At 40.1% G+C, this 22614-nt stretch overlaps 1 protein-coding gene across 1 annotated transcript in view; it reads right to left on the bottom strand.

Annotated features, from left to right (window-relative positions):
• grm4 (glutamate receptor, metabotropic 4) overlaps positions 1-22614 on the bottom strand; it is a 116284-nt gene that overhangs the window by 34923 nt on the left and 58747 nt on the right. Inside the window, exon 3 of the mRNA XM_041228958.1 lies at positions 19560-19776. Coding sequence (XP_041084892.1) covers positions 19560-19776 — 217 coding nt within the window. The remainder of the gene's footprint in view (positions 1-19559; positions 19777-22614) is intronic.

Here is a 22614-nt window from a genome sequence, read left to right as displayed (position 1 = left end):
CCATTTGTATTATCTTTGTGTTTGTGTCTCGACAGGCAATACTGGGCAGTGCCCCTGCACTGCAGCTGTATATAACTACTGTATCAAATCAACAAATGGAGCAAAAAAGTGATATTCCATTTAACTACAGCACATAGATTTACAGTAGCATAGAAAAATCATTTCTCCTGTCTTCTGCTGATTTCACACAGGAAAAATAATTGGACAGCATCTTCACACATGGTATCCTGCTCTCAGAATTTCATGAAACCAGGTCCTGTATGTGGAGTGATTTGTATGTTGCTTGAACTCCCTTTTCACTACACTCCTTATAACAAGCTGTGACATCTGTCAATGATTTCCCTGGCGAAGCAGTTTTCAGAAAAATGAATAAATAATTGCGCTCCGAGTTCATCGTAAGGAAGGTAAGTGATTTCTTTCTTGTGACTTGCGGGTGACTTGCGGTGCTGCCAGGAAGTATAGGTCAGGAATGTGGTTGTTTTCCTTTTTGAATAATTATGCTCGTAATGCATAAAAGAAAACAGAATTAATCAATGCGGTTTTAATGACATTTACTATACTGTTCTGTGCTGCTTTTGGCTTGTGCTGAACTGGGTTTCATGGCCGTTCTGGTATTCTGTTGTATTTTGCATCATGTACAATAAACACAATGAAATCCTTCCAGTAAGAGACTAATACATTTATACCATAGTATTCCCTTACAGCTGTATTATATATATTATGTATGGGCTGAAATGTTTGCTAGTTAATGACAAACCTTAACAGATGGGAATGGGACGGCACCACAATGACAATTCAGTGATTTAATAATGTCAGCACCAGGGCAGCTTGTGCACAAAGGTGCGTGAGACTGTACAATGGTGGTCACATTTAGTTATTTTTAATATATCACTACCTGGTACCACAACAGCATCAATCAATACACACTGGACTAGTAGCCTACATTGCAGTGCCATGCAATCGGTTGCAGTGCCATCATGGATCCTGACCGCTGCCATTAAGGTGAAGAGCTTGAATGCAGTCAAGCCTACTTGCAGAATGCCTGGTCGCACCAGCCTGCTGTTGTACTAGCATGCTAATTTTACTCTACTCCCACATTAGGACATGGTGCAATATTTGCATAAATCATATCCCATATGTATTAAAGCAAGGGAACATGTATGAGCACCAGTTTAAAAAGGAGTCAGAAACAGTTAAACCGCAATGATCGACTCATTAATATCTTGCCATGTGATGACTCACAGCTACACCTTTTTTTTCTCATTGTGCACAGACAGGTTTTGAATCTGAACACTGCTCACGGATATGTTTTCTCTCTAATCTGAAAGTGTTTGTGCTATTAGTGCAATAATGCACAGGTTTAAAAAATGTGTTATTAATGCTGGATAAAACAAACAGCAGTGTATGGATTCATTGCATGACATCTGTTCTCTAAAATATTTATACTGCATTAGAGAAAGACTAACACACTACTACAGGGAGAGGAGACACTGTTGTCAAGCAGAAGCTGCTCTGAGGGTTTTCTTCATTTATCTTGAGGGGGATTTAGCACTTCTGTTAAATAATCTGTGCTTTTGTGTGTTCAGTAGACTTGCTTTTCCAACATCTCAATTACCTTCATATGCTGCATTCCATTTCCTCTTAAATCTGAAGTGGCACGGTATGAAGCATCTTGCTCATATACAGTCAATCATAATGCACAGTGGAACTAAAACTGTTCGTGGCAACGGGATCTCCAATGGCTCAATATGATAAGTAAGCATCATATACTGGACAGGTTTCCCCTATGGGAAAATCACATCAAAATCGCCCCATTACATTTTGCAACTTGCTTAAAGATGTTTCCAAATTTTTTGTATAGAATTAGTACGCATTAGGATCGTTTTGTATTATGACAGGACATTAACATTTGTAACATTTGCTTAACGTGTCAGGATGCATTGTGAAAATCCACCCGCAAAACGGAAACTTAGAGGACTGAGAAGGAAAGAACATGCAAGAGAAGAGCTGGATTGTACCAGAGTGAGTAAACTTGCTGTGCGCTGGATACCAGCACTGCTCAGACTGATTTCCTGACCACATGCATTACGCACCAGGAAGAGTGAGTCATTTTTATCCGCAGAATGGAAACGTATTTAATGCTCGAGAGTAAGTTGAAAAGTCTGGATATTAGTGGGTGGGTCTAATTAAGCCCAGGTGTGTATTGTTGACTCACACCAAAAAATTTGGATGGCTTTAATTGCTACTCAATGGGAGACTTCAAATAAGGCCAGCAATCTATCATAAACAAGCTTTCCAGAGGTAATTAAGAGCAGTTCCTGTCAGCAAAAAACAACATAACAACAAATAAGTTTTCAGTCTTGCTTTGAATCTGTTTCTTTTCTTTGTTTTGTTTTGTTTTGTTTTTTTGCAGTCCAGATAAAACCAGCTCAAATAAAAGAACATTATACAACAAGTTTGAGATGGCTTATGAGCTGCCTGCCACCCCAGGAGCTCTGTCACTCAATAATGGCCGTACTACTGGGTCCATTAAGCATCCTGTGCTTTTAAACTCCACTATGTTCGTTGCTAATGCCTGCCTCTTAGAATGCAATTACTTAAATATTGTGTAATATGTTCCTGTACGTGAGGAGGCGCATTAAGTTTAGGGTTGTAATGTGTTTTTTGTTCCCCCCCACAGCATAAAAAGCAAAAAAGAAAAAGAAGAAAAATCGTTTAAGCAATGGGGGTCATTAAGATTACATATGTAGTTTTGAATCTGATGGATCTGTGGAACTGTGGTGGGACTGGAAAAGAGACAGGGTTTAGTCTTTGTTTTTGTACGGACGTGTGTGAGGAGCAGACAGCAGACCTGTGAGTGACCTACATGGCTTGTGAAGCGCCTGCCTCCTCCCCCTCCCCATTCCAGCACACCGACTTGCTGTGTCCTCGGCAGTCGAACGACGATAGGGGACGCGAGTGTGATGACTCCCCTTACTCTCTCTCTCTCTCGTTAAACTCCAGCGCTGTACACTGCTCTTTAAAGGTGTTTTAAAAGATCTGTACTGACAACACGACAGAGCTCATCATGGTATTATTTTAAATGCATGGGGGAAAACCTGGGAATGGATTTTTGGCTCAGCGGTGGTTGAGCTGCAACATGATATCACTCAAAAGCTGCATTCCAGTGCTCTTTATTTTGGTGTAATGACAGTGCTGGAATAGCTTTGAGTGCAGAGTGCTGAGTTCCCATTATTAGCATGGTGACAGCACTGGAGAATATGTACTGGTGTATAATAGAAATTTTTACTGTATTCTTTTTTCCAAGAGGGAAAGAGCAGTTCCGAAACTTAATTATATTTTCTTTGTGGCTGTATCGACTGTACAGTACCACTGACAAAGAAAAATCAATGCTTTCATGTTGTTTTTGTTCTTTTTTTTATTAACTGCCATCTCTGTACCTCACCTATAGCTCTCTGTGTATGGAATGAGATTGTTCAGCTCAACCTAACTGGTTATCCTCCATTCCCTTATCACTTTTATAATGCTCTACTTTGACCCCACCTGGAATACTATGTCCCAGTTTTAGGCACTAAAACATTTATATTATAGCACACACCTGCCAGTGGCTATAATAGAATAATGCAACCTCTTATAAAAAAAACTAAGTGGAAATTTAATTGAACTTTAGAAAGTCCTAAATGGTCTGGATAAGGCTAATCCAAGTCACAGCTTCAGAACAGGACAAAGGGGGCATAACTGAATGAGAGTTTAAAACAGAAGGAAGCACGTATAGTAATAAAAACTATCTAATTCTGTCTTAATAAATTATACCTCTTAATAGGGGCAAATAGTGTGCTGAGAAGCATTTGGTTCATTCACAGAGTGTTCTCCTGTTCTCCAGATTCAGAGGGCCCCTTTACATTATATTAATGTGTACTAAGGAAGTGCAATAGGTTTTAGACCTAATGTACTGACCTGGATTTACAGCAGCTTCCACACATGCTTCAAGTTCTCATCTGCTTGTGGGTTTTGTTTCTTATTGCTGGCGTCGGTAGCTGCATGCCCACCTTTGCCTAGCCGTGTTTTAACATAACCTTTAGGTCTGAGCAATAGCAGTGGAACAGGAGTGGCGACACTGTTGTTGTCAAGAGAGATGTCGCATGTTTCATTTGTAAACTGAATAGTTCTCGTCGTCAGACAAAAGCGTTCCGGACCTGGGTTCCCAATGCGATCCACTGCAATTCAACCTCTGCTCCAAGTGGTTTACTCTAATGAGCTATTTGAATCCTTTAACAGGGAGTCCACTCTTTAACTATTCATATTTCTTCCTGGTCCTGTCTTTCAAATAAGAAAAGCATGGATCAGTCTGAGAGCCCTAAAGATATTGTTTGAAACTCCAGCAGAGAGACAGGTGTCTCTGAAGAGTGTGTGCTCTTCTTCTGTGTGCTCATCAATCTGGCTTTGTTTTGCATTTCCAAAGCATATACTGTACAATCATGAATATATCACCTTACTCTATTCTTGCAGACAAAGATAAAACTATAGGAACGTTGTGAGGTGGCAAGCTCGTTAAAATGCATCTGAGAAGCAGATTATCTATTCAGAGATCCAAAGATATTTAGTAAGAAAAGGAATTAGAGGTTCATTGTTGTTAAGGAATGGCTGAATATCAATTCAGACTCGTTTGCACATCTTGAAAACTCTTACCTTCGTTTAGTGTCATCATGGCCCTGAAACATCATGACTTCAGTGTTACGGCAGTTGGTTCCATTTTTTGGCTGATCCACTGGGATCAGACGCTTTTTAAAAATCCTGCACTGCTTTTCAACGTAGTCTGCCTGGTTTCAGGATGACACTGAGCCAGCCCCTGGTTTCAAAGAGAAATGCTGTTCAGGCACATCGAAACCCATATGCCATGGCACAAAAATATCTGCAGTTACAAATCAGCAAAATCCAACCATGCCATAAATCAGAGGGCTCCTAAACCAGATAGCTGCCGTTTTATTACTCAAGCTGGGCTTTGAACCAACTCATTACAAAACACACTTGTTAAATTTAACAGCGGCTCTTTCTCTGAGGCAGGTCCACGTCTCCTGGTACAGTGTGAAGAGTAGGGGTCAGGAGAACTAGAACGCAGACCTTTTTTACTGACTAACAGGCTGAAGGAGGAAGTTAAGAAACAAAGTGCTCATTATAGAAACACACCTACACTATCCAGAGCACCTTCCATCCCCTATCCCCACGCCAGAGTCACCCTGAACTGCAGCCTCCGAGTCCCGAGAGATTAATCCGCAGCACCACAATCACCCTTCACGTCTATCCAGTGAATACATTGGTTTGGAGAGGCCAAGCTGACAGCCACCTTGACTTTTCCAGTCCCTAAAAGGGTGCTGGTCTAATGATTTAACTGCAGTAAATCTGGCAGAATGCATAAACGGTAAACACTCAGCTGATCTGCGGCAAACATAAATGCTGCTGTTTTTACAGACAGGGCTACACTAACATTCTGTACAGTTAGATATTTGATTTTCATAACATTGGGCGCAAACCTATCCATATAAAATCATTATATATACTACAGTAAGTATCCTATAAGAACACTGTACTGTATGCTGTATTATCTATATGGGTAGAGCACAGCATATTATGTATTATCAGTACAGCAGTTTTTGCTTTAATTATTGAAAATGACTGCACTGGTAATGAAAGAACCTTGTAATTCTGTACGTTTCATTCTACAGCAACAATTAAGATACAAACCCCTATATATATATATATATATATATATATATATATATATATATATATATATATATATATATATATATATATATATATATATATATATATATATATATATAAAAGGCTAAAAATAGATATCTTTTAGTGGATTTCTGTGCACTCCTTGCTTGCAAAAAACAAGACCGATACTTTTTTCTCTCTCTCCAGCTGCATAACTAGTTATTTAGAAGCCCTTGAATTGTAAACAGTGTCAAGAAAGGTAAGATGCAAACGAAAAAAGACGCACTTGACTGTTGGAGAGACAATTAAAATGTCTAATCTGAGATCTCATAGCCTTGCGCTGCCCCCAGGGGCCCCAATAATAACAGCATGGGGTGGTGTTGATCAGCTGGGGGGGGGGGGTCCATGTACACCAGATGTTGTAGAAAAACTAAAATATGAGTTCTTGAAATATCTGCCTAAAGCTGGAATACCGTGGCAAATAACAGAGACGGTGCATAAGGTGTGTGCATACCAGGACACTTAAAGAGATCAGCGCTAACAAAATAATTCCATCAATCTTACCTGTTGTGCACTGCCATTGTGGAGTTTTGAAAGAAACACATTTTTAACATTACGTCTGTCTATCCGCTTTGGGAAAGGGTCAGAGAAAATCAGGGGCAGCTCAGATTGGCTGCCAATGGGGGTCGGCTAAACGAACATGGAAACGCAGCACCAGGGGCAGCAGGGTTTTCAATTCCAGGCTGAGTGGTGCTTGGAAACGAGACACAAGATTGGTGCTAATCAGGGTCTGTGAAACCAACTGTTAATCAAGCAACAGAACCCTGTCTGTTACAGCAATTCTCCGCATAGGGAGGGAAAGAGTACAGACAAGGTCAACCACCAAGGTAATGCTTGACAATCAGTATAATTAGTAACCACTGCCTGTATTGATAATTTCTACATCTAAATCCCTCAGATCCTTAAATTTATCTGCCCTTTCAAAATCATTCTGCTTTGCCCCTGTGTTTTAGTTAAAAAAAAATTTAAAAAACTAGGCCTTTTTTGATAGTTTTGCGCTCATTTACTGTGTCATCTACAAAAAGCACAGAATTGACCAGTTATTAATTGCTGCATTCCAAAAGTTCACATGATGTTATAGACATAAGGACATTAAAAACCAAACTAAACATGAATTAATAAATACAAATCTGTAAAGTTTTAAAGTAGATGACAAGAATCCGAACATGATTGCCTATTAGGAAATATGGGGCTAGATGTTAAAAGTACGACACCTCAGCTAATTTTGCAAAACTAAAACACCTGTAAAGTAATTTACATTTTCACCTTCTTAAACAAGATTTGAGAAGTGCTGCATGCAGTCTTCATAAAGTCATATTGGGTGAAACTGTATTAAATAATGATTTATTTAATTAAAATGTCAAGTAAAAAAAAAACATGATTACAAAAATATGTAATCAGTGTGTGATTCAAATTTAATAGGACATTATACCAAATACACTTGTGCTGATAAGAAAACTTAACCTCAGCAGAAACCAGACCACATTAGAAGTCCAGTTTGATTGCATTCCCGCTGCAGCAGTGGTAGATTATGAAGCGACAGTTGCCACAGTCGCAGAAGAAGCAGACATCGCAGTTGTGCCCAGCTAGTGGTCATTTGTAAGATTTAGCTGTTGGGAGTCTTTTCAGAAGCAGACCCCAGTGGTTGAAATAAAACATTCGTAAGTAATCGTGGTAAAAAATAAAAAATAAACAAATCTGAACAGAAACAGCAACAGACAGATTATACAAAACATGCGTATTATGATATTAAACAAGAAAGAAATCAGATATTACATTCAAATAAAATGCAGAAGGTATGAAGCATCCCTTTCATCATGGGTAGTGTCTACGGTGTTCTGTATTTTAACCAGTCGACTCCAATTGGAGTGAAATCTAGAATGGAAAGACCTTATTGAATATGTATATCTGTCCTCTGAAGGCCAGGTCTGGACACACTTCATAAAGATCCTTCATGCCACATTAGAGGGGGACTCTAAGCTATTTAAGGCCCTCACCGCTGAGCGGATGAAAAGAATCTGAGCTGAAACGCTGATACACTCCTCCCGAGCAGCCCTGCTGTGACATAACGAACCATGACGAGCTGACACAGTCTGACCGCTGTGAGCAGACACAGGCTGGCTGCTTCCATAAAAAACCTGCTCGCTGGTAAAGAGGCAGACATGTATACAAATGTTAATGTTGTGTGTGTGGTGTGTGTGTGTGTGTGTGTGTGTGTGTGTGTGTGTGTGTGTGTGTGTGTGTGTGTGTGTGTGTGTGTGTGTGTGTGTGTGTGTGTGTGTGTGTGTGTGTGTGTGTGTGTGTGTGTGTTGTGTGTGTGTGTGTGTGTGTGTGTGTGTGTGTGTGTGTGTGTGTGTGTGTGTGTGTGTGTGTGTGTGTGTGTGTGGTGTGTGTGTGTGTGTGTGTGTGTGTGGAAGTGTGTGTGTGTGTGTGTGTGTGTGTGTGTGTGTTGTGTGTGTGTGTGTGTGTGTGTGTGTGTGTGTGTGTGTGTGTGTGTGTGTGTGTGTGTGTGTGTGTGTGTGTGTGTGTGTGTGTGTGTGTGTGTGTGTGTGTGTGTGTGTGTGTGTGTGTGTGTGTGCGTGTGGTTCCAGTCAGTTTTCCTCAGTTGTCCCGCTATCAGAGCAGTGGGACTCCAAGTGGGAATGACAGGTTCCCTATGTCTGGAACATGCTCCAGGCGATCAGAGAAAACATCACTGTGGGCATGCTGTGCCATGCGTGCTGGATCACAGCACTGACACTGAGTTACTGTGGTGTGGGCGAGTGGGTAGGAGCTCTCATTAAAGCATGTTCCGAGTGTCAGCCCAGCACTGGATCATTCACGTACACGATGGCTGAATATGCAAAGTGGAGGGGTGCAGTGCTGCCACCGAGACTGCTGCTAGATATCTGATCTTGATCTCTGCGCAGTGATCAGGGTAGAAGTGAAATGCTGTTAAAGCTATTGAAAAGTAGGAAATGGCTTTTAAAATGACACCAGTTACACCTCTTAAGTGCCGTAAAATGCTCTCAGGTACAGAGTACACAAACACTTCCATTCTCCGCTCCCCAGAGCAGTCATTACCCTGCACCTTAATAATAAGCACTAGTCTAAACAATCCATTCTCAGCTCTATAGCACTGTCAGCCTGCAACCTAATGAGGAATACAAAAAAAAATACTCTCTTCTTGGGTCCTCCTTGCTCTTCACTGTGTGACCCTGAGCAAGTCACTTAACCTCCTTGTGCTCCATCCTGCGGATAAGATATTAAATTAAAGTTTAAGTTAAAGTCCTGTTTTTTTGTAAATCAGAGGTGGGAACCCTAATTGTAAGTGACTTTGCATCTAATGCATAGTTAACAGCCAACCTCTGTAAAGCACTTTGAGATTGTGGTCCACTATGAAAGGCGCTATATAAAAATTATATATATATATATATATATATATATATATATATATATATATATATATATATATGACTTTTTAATAAAAAAAATTAAAAATTGATAACCCTGCTTTTTGTACAGTGCAGCCAACACAAATGGATTCAGAGTTTGGGTAATGGCAGCCTAGCCGAATTGTATTTCCAAACGCTTCTCAACCAGCAGCAGCACAATACATTGCAGACAGCTTTGCCTCCCTGCTAATCCAAACACAGTTTGCTCCTGGCCCTCTCTGTGATTTTAACTGCTGATTACTCAAATCCTCAGCTCCCTGCCGGTAGCTGATAATTGATTCTGGAGTCATACACAGAAAATTCCTTCTTTTTTTTATGGAAATCAGTGAGATCTAGGTTCCATTTCCTTCGGAACGAAGCCCCTGGAAATGCATTGCTTTCTTTATATAGAAGGGTTCATGCAATAGAATGCAGTAGAATGAAATGTAAAAGAACTTGACCTTATCTAGCCACACATGAAACAAAGGAAGGTTGCATTAATTCTGTAGGCTCTAATAATGCTGTAGGAAAAACTGGACTGCACTGCAAGAGTCTATAGTTAAGCTTGCGCCATAACAAAAAGTCACACACAATTTGTGAAATTGGACTGTATTGATTCAGCAGCAGATAGATCTTCCAGATCTGGTCTCCCTTTCACAAACATTCTGTCTAAATATATCCTATAGATCCTGTTCATGTAGTACAGAAAACCTGAAAAGTGTTGCGTCTGTCGCAAACCAGTTGCAAACGAGTCGGAAGTCTAGGGTGAAATGTACTAAACAATTGCAATGCCTGTTAGCAACCTTTTAGGGACTGCTTTGTGACAGCGGTTTTTCTTTGTGGTTCAACCTTAGTAGATGAACATGTAATTATGGGCGTTCCTGCATACATTTGCAAAAATGTGGTGGATATGCAAATGAGGGTTATCAAATATTATAATGAGATGTACTAAAGATGTACTAAAGCTGCCGGCAATTGTGACACTAACAGTTACACCAATTTGTTGAGAACTTCTGAAAGCACGTTTTAAACAGTCATAAATAGAAAACCTCTAAAAGGCATATGAAAAACCCTATCGCCTAATCATGGAAGCTGTCATTGCAGCAAGAAGGAGATATTGTCTTCAGCAAGAATGAGCGATTTGTAGGATGTGAAGAGAAGAGGGTATTTCGAACCCGCATTACCCTCTTCTATTTAAACGAAATCCAAATTAAGCACAGGTTCAGTTTCGGCAGCCACATTATTCTTGAGCTGCTGACTGATTTAAAAGATGACCTGAAGCCTCACACCCAAAGAAGCCCTGCAGTGGTCAAACTATTGCCCGCTTTGGAAAGGTCCTTTCCCAGTCGCTTTTTCTCGTGTGTTGCCAGTTGTGCTCAATGTATTTTTAAGGCGAACACCCAAATATGTTTTTTTTCCCTAAAAGCAGGTTATAGTTACAAACCTTGAAAATTATTAATATGACATTTCTGGTTTCCCCAGTGTGTTGGGAGCAATAGACTGCACACGTGTGCCGCTAACCCCTCCAGCTCATTCTGAGCATCTGTATAGGAATAGGAAACACACCTATTATATTACTGTGCAAGTGGTTTGTGATTCACAGTTACTAATCACAAATGTAGTAGCCATGTAACAAAGTTAGCGTATAGTTACTCTCCTTCAGGCACCCTCTGCCGCAGCAAACCACAACTCAACTCCCACTATTTATTTGAAACAATGCAGCCCGACTCTCGCAATGCCAGAGATCTCGCTAAGAGGATTCAACAAATATTTAAATGAGTATCTTGCAGCTCTCCTCATTAACATATTTTGCGCTGCGACTGACCCATCTTAGTACCCCTCAATGCCTACGTCAATTGCCATTGACTGATACTCAGTCGTAAAGGTTTTTCTTGTTTTGAAATCAACACATTTATAAATAGGTGTGTTTCGATTTATTTAACACCTGCTGACAAATATTTCTTAAAGGCAATTGCTCAGAAAAAAAAGTGTCAGCACACCCCCTAGTCTTAATACTTGGCAGTAGCACTTAGCTCTTTCCCTTCTCCCCTTCTAGGAATTAGCATCAGCAGCTCTTGTAATTCCTGGACTTATCAAACATTTAGGACCCAAGAGTGGTTTAACAAATTCTTCCATTCTCTTAATCTCTTTAGCCTGCTTTCAAGCAGCGGAGGAGAGCCCTGCCTGCAGACCTATTTAAGATGACGCTGCTCTTTGGTGTTCAGATTGCAGGATCTGGCGACTGGGAAGCACATCGGACAGAGTTTCCCAGGCAAAGAAGGAAATCACTGCCATGACTGAGAGAGCAGACTGATGCGGAAAGGAATCATTAAGGGTTAAGGGCATCAGAAATTACAGGCTGAACCAGCAACGATTTGTTATTCCGCATGACAGATGAATAAATAACACCCTGTTTAAAAGTTCATTTTTAACAGGACTTCATCGGCCAGGGAAAGGAAAGGGGGGCCTGATGAAGCCCACTCTGCACCTGAATACTGAATTACTTACAAAACGACAGCAACAAACTTTGTGTTGAGACACTGCAAGCTTTATTCGTTCTAATAATAAAAAAAAAGATAATTGTATAAGCCGCACGATTCACGATGTGCCAACGTTAAATGATGGGTTTAATACTGTTGTTGGGGAATGTATCAATATTGAAATAAATTAGTTACCTACCGATAACCTATTCTTACCCTGGGTATACTGTATCATTTATCATTAGCCTTGTAGTACTGTAGTAGAACTGGCAGCGCAATGCAGTAATTAATCAAGTGCATTGGATTCTTTGTTAGAAATTCTGGCAACAAATTGGACTGCCAACCAAGCTTTGGAAAACAGTGATCCCTTACTTTCTGTTGATGTCTGAATGAGTTGCATTCCTATAGATGATTCTGTAGTCCAACACTTTGTCTTGTCTAGAGTTCCTGTAGCGGAACACCACTTTCCAAAGCTTAAAAACTCACTCACGCCATGGGTGAGTTGCTCAGCTAAGTCAGTTTAGGAATTTCCTGGCATAAGCTGTGTAGAGGAACTAAATTGTCAAAAGGGAGATGGTTGTGAAACCGGTCACGTCAGGACCACAGAAACAAACACTGCTTACAGCACTGGTGCTGAAAGCCAGCCAAAGAGAGGGGGAACGGGCTTTGGAAAACTTCACGAGGACTTTCACTTCAGGAATAAGAGCAATTAGTGGAAGTGCCAGGAATCCTGACCAAGCAGCAGCAGGATGCACCATTGCTAAACTGCTGAAATGAAATGAATGGAAACAAACTCACGTCAGTATTCTACACATTATACATCCTATAAAATCATATATTTTCAATGGTAAAGCCTGTTGAGATTGCAGTTCAAATCGATTCTGTCTATTGAATTATTAAACCAGGATAACGTAGACTGGCAGTTCAATGCTCTTGTCCTGGTATTCTGAAACGAGGAGTGTTTTACTTGAGTCAGACTAAATCGCAGTACAAAGTGTATTACCTACAAACAGCCATACAGATATATATGAATATATCGCATATAATCCTGCCTTAGATAATTATAATAGCACAGCATGCATACCATTGATTGTCCTTGTAGAACCCACCAATGTGGCATTAATTCTTGTTTGGGAAACTAAAAAGTGCAGTCCTTCCTCAGTAATTGAATGTGTATGTAAGATGCCCTTACTCAAGCTATACTCTTACAATAATAGCGATATGCTGGTCTATAATGGCGATATGCTGGTCTATAATGGCGATATGTTGGTCTATAATGGCGATATGCTGGTCTATAATGGCGATATGCTGGTCTATAATAGCGATATGCTGGTCTATAATGGCGATATGTTGGTCTATAATAGCGATATGCTGGTCTATAATGGCGATATGTTGGTCTATAATGGCGATATGTTGGTCTATAATGGCGATATGCTGGTCTATAATGGCGATATGCTGGTCTATAATGGCGATATGTTGGTCTATAATGGCGATATGTTGGTCTATAATGGCGATATGCTGGTCTATAATGGCGATATGTTGGTCTATAATGGCGATATGTTGGTCTATAATGGCGATATGCTGGTCTATAATGGCGATATGCTGGTCTATAATGGCGATATGTTGGTCTATAATGGCGATATGTTGGTCTATAATGGCGATATGTTGGTCTATAATGGCGAGAACCCATCCAAAGCATTTCTTTCCCACTAGCTAATTCCTCAACTTCCTCCTGATTCATTAACTAACAGAACCCAGTGGGGTACTCAGCTGATCAACTTACTTGTTTTTTCAGTGTAAGTCTAACCCTCACTGTATTTCAGAATGACTTGATACTGCTTGGCTTCAAATGAGACTGGGGTTTATGTTACAGCATTTCAGTAATGTGATGTGCGTGTGGCTCCCATATGTAAGTTTCCTTGGGCACCCCGTTGCTGTGTGCACCCAGACACCGGGTTAATGGCTGCCAGTAACTCACCAATAGCCCCCTACCCCCAGCCTTCGATAGCATTTAGTAAAGAGTATGAGATCCCTGGGAATACTTTCCACAGTGCATCTGGAGCTTGCAGTCCTGCATTCCCAACAATAGAAATGCAATGATTGCTATAACCTGTCGGATTGCTTGCAGAGCAAGAGAAAATTCCTCTTAGCTAATGCGCCGTTACTATCACTGGCTGAGGAGCAAGATGGGAGGTTAATATTTAATGCCATCAGGAAGTGAAGAACACTCATTTTGAAAGACCATTAAAGATTTAATGATACAACGTGCAGGTCTTGGACCAGAGAAAACAGCCGTAACAGTTTCAATAGGGGCTGGGGTCACAGCGTTCAGCCAGGAATGCACCAATCACATGGCAAGGATTGAAATTGTTCTGGAGGAATGCGTGAGCATTCCTTAACAACTGCTGCACTCAGATTGCTCCAGGGAAAGTTCACGAAAGTGATGGCTCTTGTGTGAAGGATCAGTGGGTTACAGAACACACACAGCTCTATAGAAGGGGTAGGCATCAGTTTGGTTCTGAGAGGGTGTTTTTAATATAAATCTCTCTTGAGTTTCATTGAGACCAGGACAGGAACAATCAATGGAAACCAATCAAGTGAGCTACTGTCTTGTGTTGTCTGCACAGAGAAGAATATAACTCATTCCAAGCTAGGGGCTAAGTCATTAATAAGGATTGTAAATGATAATGGCTGTGGTCTTTTAAGTCAGCTGACCACTGCCGTGAAGCTGATTACATAATTACCCTCGGACGACTAGACCGCTCATTCAATCCGTTCTACAGCCTTGGTGCAATGCAACCTTAGTTACAAAAAGAGTGCCTCAAGAACAGAGGAGCTTCTGTACCTGCTACTATTGTGAAGTATTATATTAGGTCATTAACCTTCAATCAAAATGCTACAATGAAGTTCATTCCCCAAACATTTAAAAATGCATTTCGCAACTTGCCTATAAAAAAAAGTCATTGAATCTTGACTCAAACTTCTCTTTCAGCAGTTTATTCTTCAGCTTTTTCAAGTGTCTGCTGCTTCTTTGAACTATATAGAACAACAAGCATTTGACATAGCAGCGGGTTTGCACAGTGACCCTTCTATAATAGCATGGGACTGCCCAATGTTACCAGTGTATAGGCTTGTGTTCATATTGCAATACTATAATGCAAAAGTGACATCACCAGTGGATCATGCCATGGTATCTGCCTTGTGTAATAATCCCCCTTTTGAACAGAGCCATTGTACTGTCATTGCGGTGCCACTGCTTTGTCTGTTGGTAAGAATGCAGATATACATATACCAATGACACAGAAAAAAAAATAACCATCCAAAGTCGGCTGCAGATTGAGTTGCCATGGTGACAGCTGTGAAAGGCATCGAAATTCATATTCAAATAATCTTTTATTAAAAGGCTACTACTTCCTTCCCACTGTCAGATTTTATCACATTTGGCATTGTTTCAGACATAAATATGAATCGGCTTCTAATTTGTGGGGGTAAGACACTGTACTTTTGTGAGGGTGTACAAGGGTAATTCACCAACAGGACATCTCTCTAGTTTTCTGGTTTGAATTTCGCTCTGAATCCCCTTTCATTCTGACCAATACCCTCACAAACCCCCTTTAAGCCCCCTCCTCTCCTGGTCGCTGCAGCCTTGCCTGTCGCAGGTTCCCTGTATCCCAGCTGTGATTTATCTCTTTTATTTTTCCTGAAGAGATGGGGTCACCACTCCGATTTTCTAAAGGTTTATAATGTATAACTCCCTATTATCCGCTTGCATGGGTCCCCTTGAGACTGGAAAGCTTCACATTAGGACTTGTCTGACAGGGAAAGAATTAAATTGGTTCCCGTTAATAAATCTAATCTTGCTTTGTGTAAATTAATGTTTGCCTCCAGGATTTATCTTGTGTAGGAGTGTACAGTATTACTTATTAACATTAGGACCCTCATCAGCAGCACCGCGTTTCTTTAAATCACAGCTGTGAGGCTAGATCTGAAACTGGAATTCAATGGTTTGATGCTGGCTTGCTGCTTGCTGATGGTCTGTATCCACACACAGCAATACATCTTTGTGCTAGCTCATATTGCCATATTTATATTTAGTGCATTATATTTACTGAATTGCATGGTTATACACAGTAGGTAGTAAACAGAGTGAATTCTGAAAAGTTGATTGTCTGATCTATAGTCTATTGATGTTTAGGGTTTCTTAATAGTCAACCATCACTGTGCAGGGTGTCCTATAAGTCAGCCTTTCAGTATTGGTTGTCTCTGTATTTCTTTCAGGTGTCTTTAAACAAAGTGGAACGAATTCATATTATTTTCTCTGTAGGGGTGCGGCCGCCCTATTTAACAGAGCACATCCTTATCGGAAGAACATGCGACGCCTGCTTTATGGAGAGCCATGTAGCTTGAATGTATTAATCTAGCTCTTTTCATTCCACCTATCTTTCAGTCAGACCCCATTACTCACTGCACCCACATTACTGTGACTGATTTCAGTTCCCTGCAATAATAATCATGAACACCAGGATGGTGTATAAACAGAGCACCTTACTGCCTGGGGCCACTGTCCTGAAACTGTATTCTTTACATCAATCCCAGCTAGGAAATCATTGTAATTCATAGAGTCCAGGAAAACATTCCCAAGCAATGGAATTATTAACAGAGCAGTGATGGAATCTTATCACAGTCAGGAGTCAACGGTTTGTTTTGCATAAAAACACACATACACTCAAACACTCATTATCATATGTAATATATATATAAAATTATAAACGCTAGCAGTGAGTGCATTTACAATTGTTTCTTACTGCCGAGGACATTTGGTATACAAACAAATATTGATGAGTCTCTTCGCAAGGAGACTGTATAAAACAGTTCTGATACAAAGCAGATCGCTGGGTATTCCATCGCAAACCTATGACTTGATAAACCTCTTCCCTCCTATTATAGATTTTTTTTTTATATAAATGATTTGCTAATTTACCAAAATGATAATGCCAAGAGGCTATTTGTACAGGCAGTGCGTGACATTTCATACAAAAACAATAGAATCAAATTCCTAGAAGCAATTAACCTTTAAAGAACCTTCCATCACCAAGTGCTCCACAGTCACCTCAGAGTCATGCCTTTGCTTTTTAATTTTATTAGACCAGGGTACAATACCATGGGGGAAGTGACTACTTAAAGGAATACTTTACATCACTTGTATTGTCAGAATATATACTATGAGGTGATATCCTGTCGGGCATGTTCTCAACCATTCTGCATTGTGTTCACAAGTTACGATCCTTTGCCAAGCTTAAAAATATCCTGGCGAAAAGTGTCATTTTTCAACAGAAAAGCAGAATTCTGAAGTCTGGTAGTTACTGAAATGACCACTAGGGGTGTGCAACTATAATTTCTGATCCCTCTGAAACTGAGGCATCTATAAATTAGTAATTTGTGAATGGCAAACATCTATATGAAATCACAGAATCAGAGGGGGACTGAAATTACAGTTGCACGGGTCTGTTTTTTTATTTTCAGATCACAGAAATTCAGCTGGAACTCTTAATAAACTTGGCATTGTAAATAATAATCTACACAGAAACAATAATAGAGATTAATAATATGCTTAACAAGGTATTAAACATGGAAGAAATTATATATTATGGAAATGTAGACAAAGCATCCTTCTCAAAGGCAGACCATTCTTTCAGAAAAACAACAGGTATGAACTGCATATTGTGAATACAGTGGGAGTAAAGAGAGTCTATCGCCCACTGCTCCAACCGGCAGACCTGAGCAGACAAACACAGCCTGCTAAACTCACTGCCACACACACCACTCTCTTAATTGCTACATTCCACTGCTTTACAGTGCTCAGCTGCATAAGACAAGGGAGAAAAAAAACTTGTAAAACTATAGTAATTTACTCATGATTAATTGCTATAGTCATCGACTCTATTATTATTATTGTTTTTTTCCCCCCTTTTGGTTAAAATTACAGCCGCTCTGCTGTGTTCTGCCCTAGCGTTGTAGCTACCCACAGTGCAGTAATGCTAGTCATTTTAATTTACTATCTTTCAAAGGAGGTGTAATTGTCCTTCATGTTTATTCAGCCCCAGCTTAGTCTATTTATGCTCTGCCAGTGCTCATACAGAAAAGCATTTAGTTGCAGCGATATATCTGAAAAGATATATTCGATATGGAAGGACTGAACACGGCAATAATAGCAGCTGGCTGCAGCCTGCAGTAACACTGCTGTAAGGCCTGTGTGCTTGCATTGAAAGGTTGTAGTTTTTATGAACTGAAAGACCTTACCGAATTATTTTTAATGGAAAAGTAATGCCTCTGCTTTGGGGAAATGGAGCCATGGTGGTATAAGCCAGTGGTAGAATAGAGACACAGTAGTGACATTTAATATAACTCAAATAGCTTACATTTGGTGATAAAAAAAAAATGAAGTCGCGCTTTCTGTAATAGTTCCTCTCGAAGGCAAATTAGGGAAATGTGCACATTGCAAATGGTTATATCAATCAATCAATCAATATTTATTTTATATAGCGCCTTCTTTAGTGGACCACCATCACAAAGTGAGTATAACAGCAAGCAACTAGAAGCGCTGCCATACAGTAACAAGAGTAAAAAGGGTTAAACAGAAAATCAGGTCTTTATTTGCACAACTGTAATGCTAAAGCTTAGGGAAAGACACCAGTGAGATCTCCAGTGTTGTACTGAAAACGTTATCTTAACAGTTTAGCATAATAAACTTTTAATAAACCAGACGCTTCTTTCTTTTACCTCAGTCAAGACGAACCGTATGTTAATTCTACGAGTGCTTTGGCTCTTTTCAAACAAACACATTTTTATCGCATTTAGCATGTCCTTTAAAACAAACGTTTTGACGCAGCCCTTCACAAGCTTTCTGTCTGCCAGAGCTCCTTTAACCACTGCTGTCAATCTCTTTTATGTTGTGGCACAGACAACAGAATCACATTAGCAGATTTTTTTGTTTTGTTTTTCGTGTATTTCAACATGTAATGAGAATCAGATGTCAATGATTCACACTTCGCTCCGAAAAACTATCCACATGAGTAGAAATAGACGTATATCAACCACCAGCATCACTGCTGTCCAGCAGACAGTACCGTCACGCTGAATTGACTGTCGATGCGGTCAAGAGGAATGAATCCCAGAATCTAGTACACAAAGGAGACTGGATTTACAGCGGCATGGTACGTTTCGTTTTGAATTGTGGTTTATAATGAGCTCCACTCTGCACTGAGCATTTGATTAGTTAATTAGAGGGCAGCACTGACACTCCGCTGCCTCAGGTATATATTCGCAAGATCACCTTGCCCCTTCTAATTCTCACAGCGCTATTCATTTAAAGTGATCAGTTGAACGGCCCGGCTGTAACTCACATTTTTGTACAGGAAATGTCACATTTGCATTTGTTCTTTTTCCATCTCAGTTCTGTAAATGCATGTGTTGTTTCAGTGTCACCTTGCTTATCTGCCTTTTAGACCTCGACATTTACCATTGCTGATGGATTGGGAACTGTTAACAGATCCATTATTCACAAATAAATCACGTATCCATGCTTTACTCTGAGAATTCCACACTAAATTATATACAACTCGGAGACAAACAACTTGGTAGTGACCTTGAATGATATTTCTGTAAAGATTTAGAGGGAGCTTTGAACATATATTTTATTAACTTCACTCCACACTGCCCTGCTCTTAAAATCTTCTTAACTGGAACGAGTATTATTTCACCTTGTGGCTGGCGGAGTGCTCTAATTCGAATGATCAAAGGAGCAATCAATGGAATAAGATCAGGCAGCACTAATGTTTACCATCCTGGGAAAAGCCTTGCTAAAGCAGCAGCTGAGACTCACCGTCCTCGCGGGATTTCTGGATGAAGGCATCGACGCCGCTCTCTCCATAGTTGCCTTCAGACGCCACAGTGGAGACGTAGTTCCAGCGCATCTCCTTGACAATGTCCACCATGGCCTGAGCCTGATAGGTATCGGGCGGGACCACCCGAGAGAAGAAATCATAGCGCGTGTTGTCACTCAGCTCGGGGGCTGTCGATGCATAGCTGACCTGGGGGATCTGAGGAGCACAAAGAGAGGGGGAAAAACAACATGCTTCAGAAGAGCCTTTAAGTTTGACCGTCTAGACTTCATCCGGATTTATAACTGAGTAGCTTAATTGCTTTTTGCATTTCACTTGCTACTTCTTGCTGCTTGCAACCATTGTGGCTCTCAGAATATGAGCGACTGTAGAAACACAGACCGCATTACAATAAAATGTACAATGTATTTTTAATATAGCCCTAACAAATAAACGAATTAAGCCAAACAAATGCAGGCGCTGAGTCATTTTTTTTCCCCAAAGGCATGTGTTTAAAACAAAACAAAATTTGTATATACAGTATATTACTGATGCATGCATTCTTGGTATAAAGATGAAATCTCATTAAAGCCCATGGCATATGGCATTTATTGCCACATGTGCCCATGACAAAAATATCACTGTCTGGAGAACACGCTCACACAAGCACAACTAATTTACACCAAGCCCAAAGTGGCACCAAGTTAAGCATGTGCAAGTAATGGAGTGATTAGAGGCTCACTTTGGTACATATCATTATGCAGAGGCGCATCTGGTCTGCATATGTAATCAGGAGCATCTCAGAGGTCAGTGAGGTGCTAATGACCTGTCTGCATATTCCCTGGAGCATCTTGCTGCAGAGTCGTAACGTTGCCCTTACGATTGCGCATGCACGTTTTTCGAGATGCACTGGGCATTTCCCTTTCGTACAGGTCGCAATTTTACATATGCGCAAAGCACTTTTGTTCATAGGCTCCTGTGTGTTCAGTGTTAAGTTTCCAATCTCTGCTCTATTTTATAATGCATGTATTTTTAAGTCTTGGCAGAACAACTTATCATACACTCAAACAGTTACACATACAAAATTGCACCAAAGATATCGTTTCACTTTGTAATGTGTGAACCTCAGACACATACAATATGTCAATGTGTATCTGCTTCTCAGATGTGGGTGACCAATTTAAGCAGAAATGAATACTAAAAAACACCATGGTGTAAATCTGAGAAATTGCCAACCCAAATACAATTACGTTAATGAGAAAGTACTGTGAAATATAATTCAGCAGATAAAAAAGTATTACCGTTTCCATATTTATGCTCTCAGGAAGCTGGCCCGTAAAGCGATAGGCAGCAGAAAAACTACCGTCAGATGGGATTCCATAAAATGTAATCAGGTCAGACTCTCGAAGGAGACAGATTATCAATTTGTCTCATTGAGAGAAAATGACAGTTTTCAGATCTGGTTAAGTCAAGTATGAATTGGATGGAAAATCCAAGTGTACCTACTGTACCAGTTTGCATTGCTAGAGAAAACAATGGCTCATATTTTTTATTAGTTTATAGGTGTCAGATCTGGGCCAGAGAGGCTTAGGGATCCCATTAAGACATTTTTTCCACGACTTCTAATGTTTTATTGACTCCTGTAAAGAGCCATTCGGTGCTGGTCTGTAGAAATATTATATCTCATTTTGTATTTTGTTGCATGGCTTCCAGAGCACACCAAAGGCAGGGCTCCCACCCTTTACTAGTCGCTGGTAATTACTTTGTGAGTGCAATATAGAATATATAAATCTATTGGAACACTGCAATCCCTCACATGGCTTTAAAGACATTGGTTATGAAAATATTAAGCCTATACTGTAACATATACTGTGCAAAAAGATGTCCACGTTAATTACATTGTAACTATGTGTAAGTACACATGCATTTGTAATTAGAGACACTTAATGTAAAGTGTTACCAAGGACTAGATTTATGTAAACATAAATGAATGTATGAGTCCCTCAAATGAGGTCCAGGGGTTTCAGTGAAGGAGGCTGAAGCCTCACTCTTAGATCTATAGCGAGCCTTCAAAAGCACTGGGTTTATTCCATTTGAGTCTCAACAGGCAGAAAGAATACAGAGAGCATTCCTAAGTCTATCAAGGCATCCCTGTGAAAAAGAAAGTCTGTCATTGTTCTCCTATGTCTCGTATAGTTAGTGGTGTGCTCTTGGGGTGCATATCGTCTTGTATCACTGAATCCTAGCAGCACAGCATGTGACAAGAATTGTGAACCAAACATAACGAGTACCCATAAAAAAAAAAAAAAAACTACCAACAAAATTAAATTACTTGTAAATAATAAAACAAGAGACAATGGGCTCTTCTCAAAAGCCCTGGTTAAGATGTTTGGTATGGATTTGTTGTGTTATTTAAATACAGATTGCACAAAGGCAAGATTCAGGATAACATGAATAATGCAGAAGGCTATCTAGCATATATTTGCATGATGAAGTCTCATAATGTACCTCTTTTTAAAACACCCAATGAAATCTCAATATATTGTTTGGGGGGGGGGGGGGGGGGGGGGGGGGGGGGGCGACCTCCTGGTTACAAGCAATGCATGCTGCTGCTGTGGATTTCACTTATCCTACACACTTGGTCCAGTTTAGCTTGAGAGTTAGTACTTACAGTTTCTGCGGTATTAAATTATTTCGAGACACCGGTGCTTTTTATTAGTGCAGGAGGTATGTTTTGTCTGCGTAAGATATTTGGAATTTATTGCATGCAGCGGTAGGAAATCACTCCTTTGCCCTCTAAACACTGTTTTTTTATTGGCAGGGGTTACTATTTCATTTCATGTAATACCTTTGCATTAAAACCAAGACCTGGCTTATTCATAGTGGGTTAAATAACTGAAGTGAAAGCAATGCTAAAAACGTGTCCCATAAATTATAGCAAAGAATCACGCCAACATCTTAATATTGAAATGTAATACCATATATGTAAGTGATATGGAAGAGAATCACCTGTATGCTTCATATTCTGCATATCAGGACCTAAATATACCTGAAATA

The sequence above is a fragment of the Polyodon spathula genome, chromosome 25, assembly GCF_017654505.1.
Source record: "Polyodon spathula isolate WHYD16114869_AA chromosome 25, ASM1765450v1, whole genome shotgun sequence".
Taxonomy (NCBI): domain Eukaryota; kingdom Metazoa; phylum Chordata; class Actinopteri; order Acipenseriformes; family Polyodontidae; genus Polyodon; species Polyodon spathula.
This window is presented reverse-complemented; position numbering and strand designations above follow the sequence as displayed.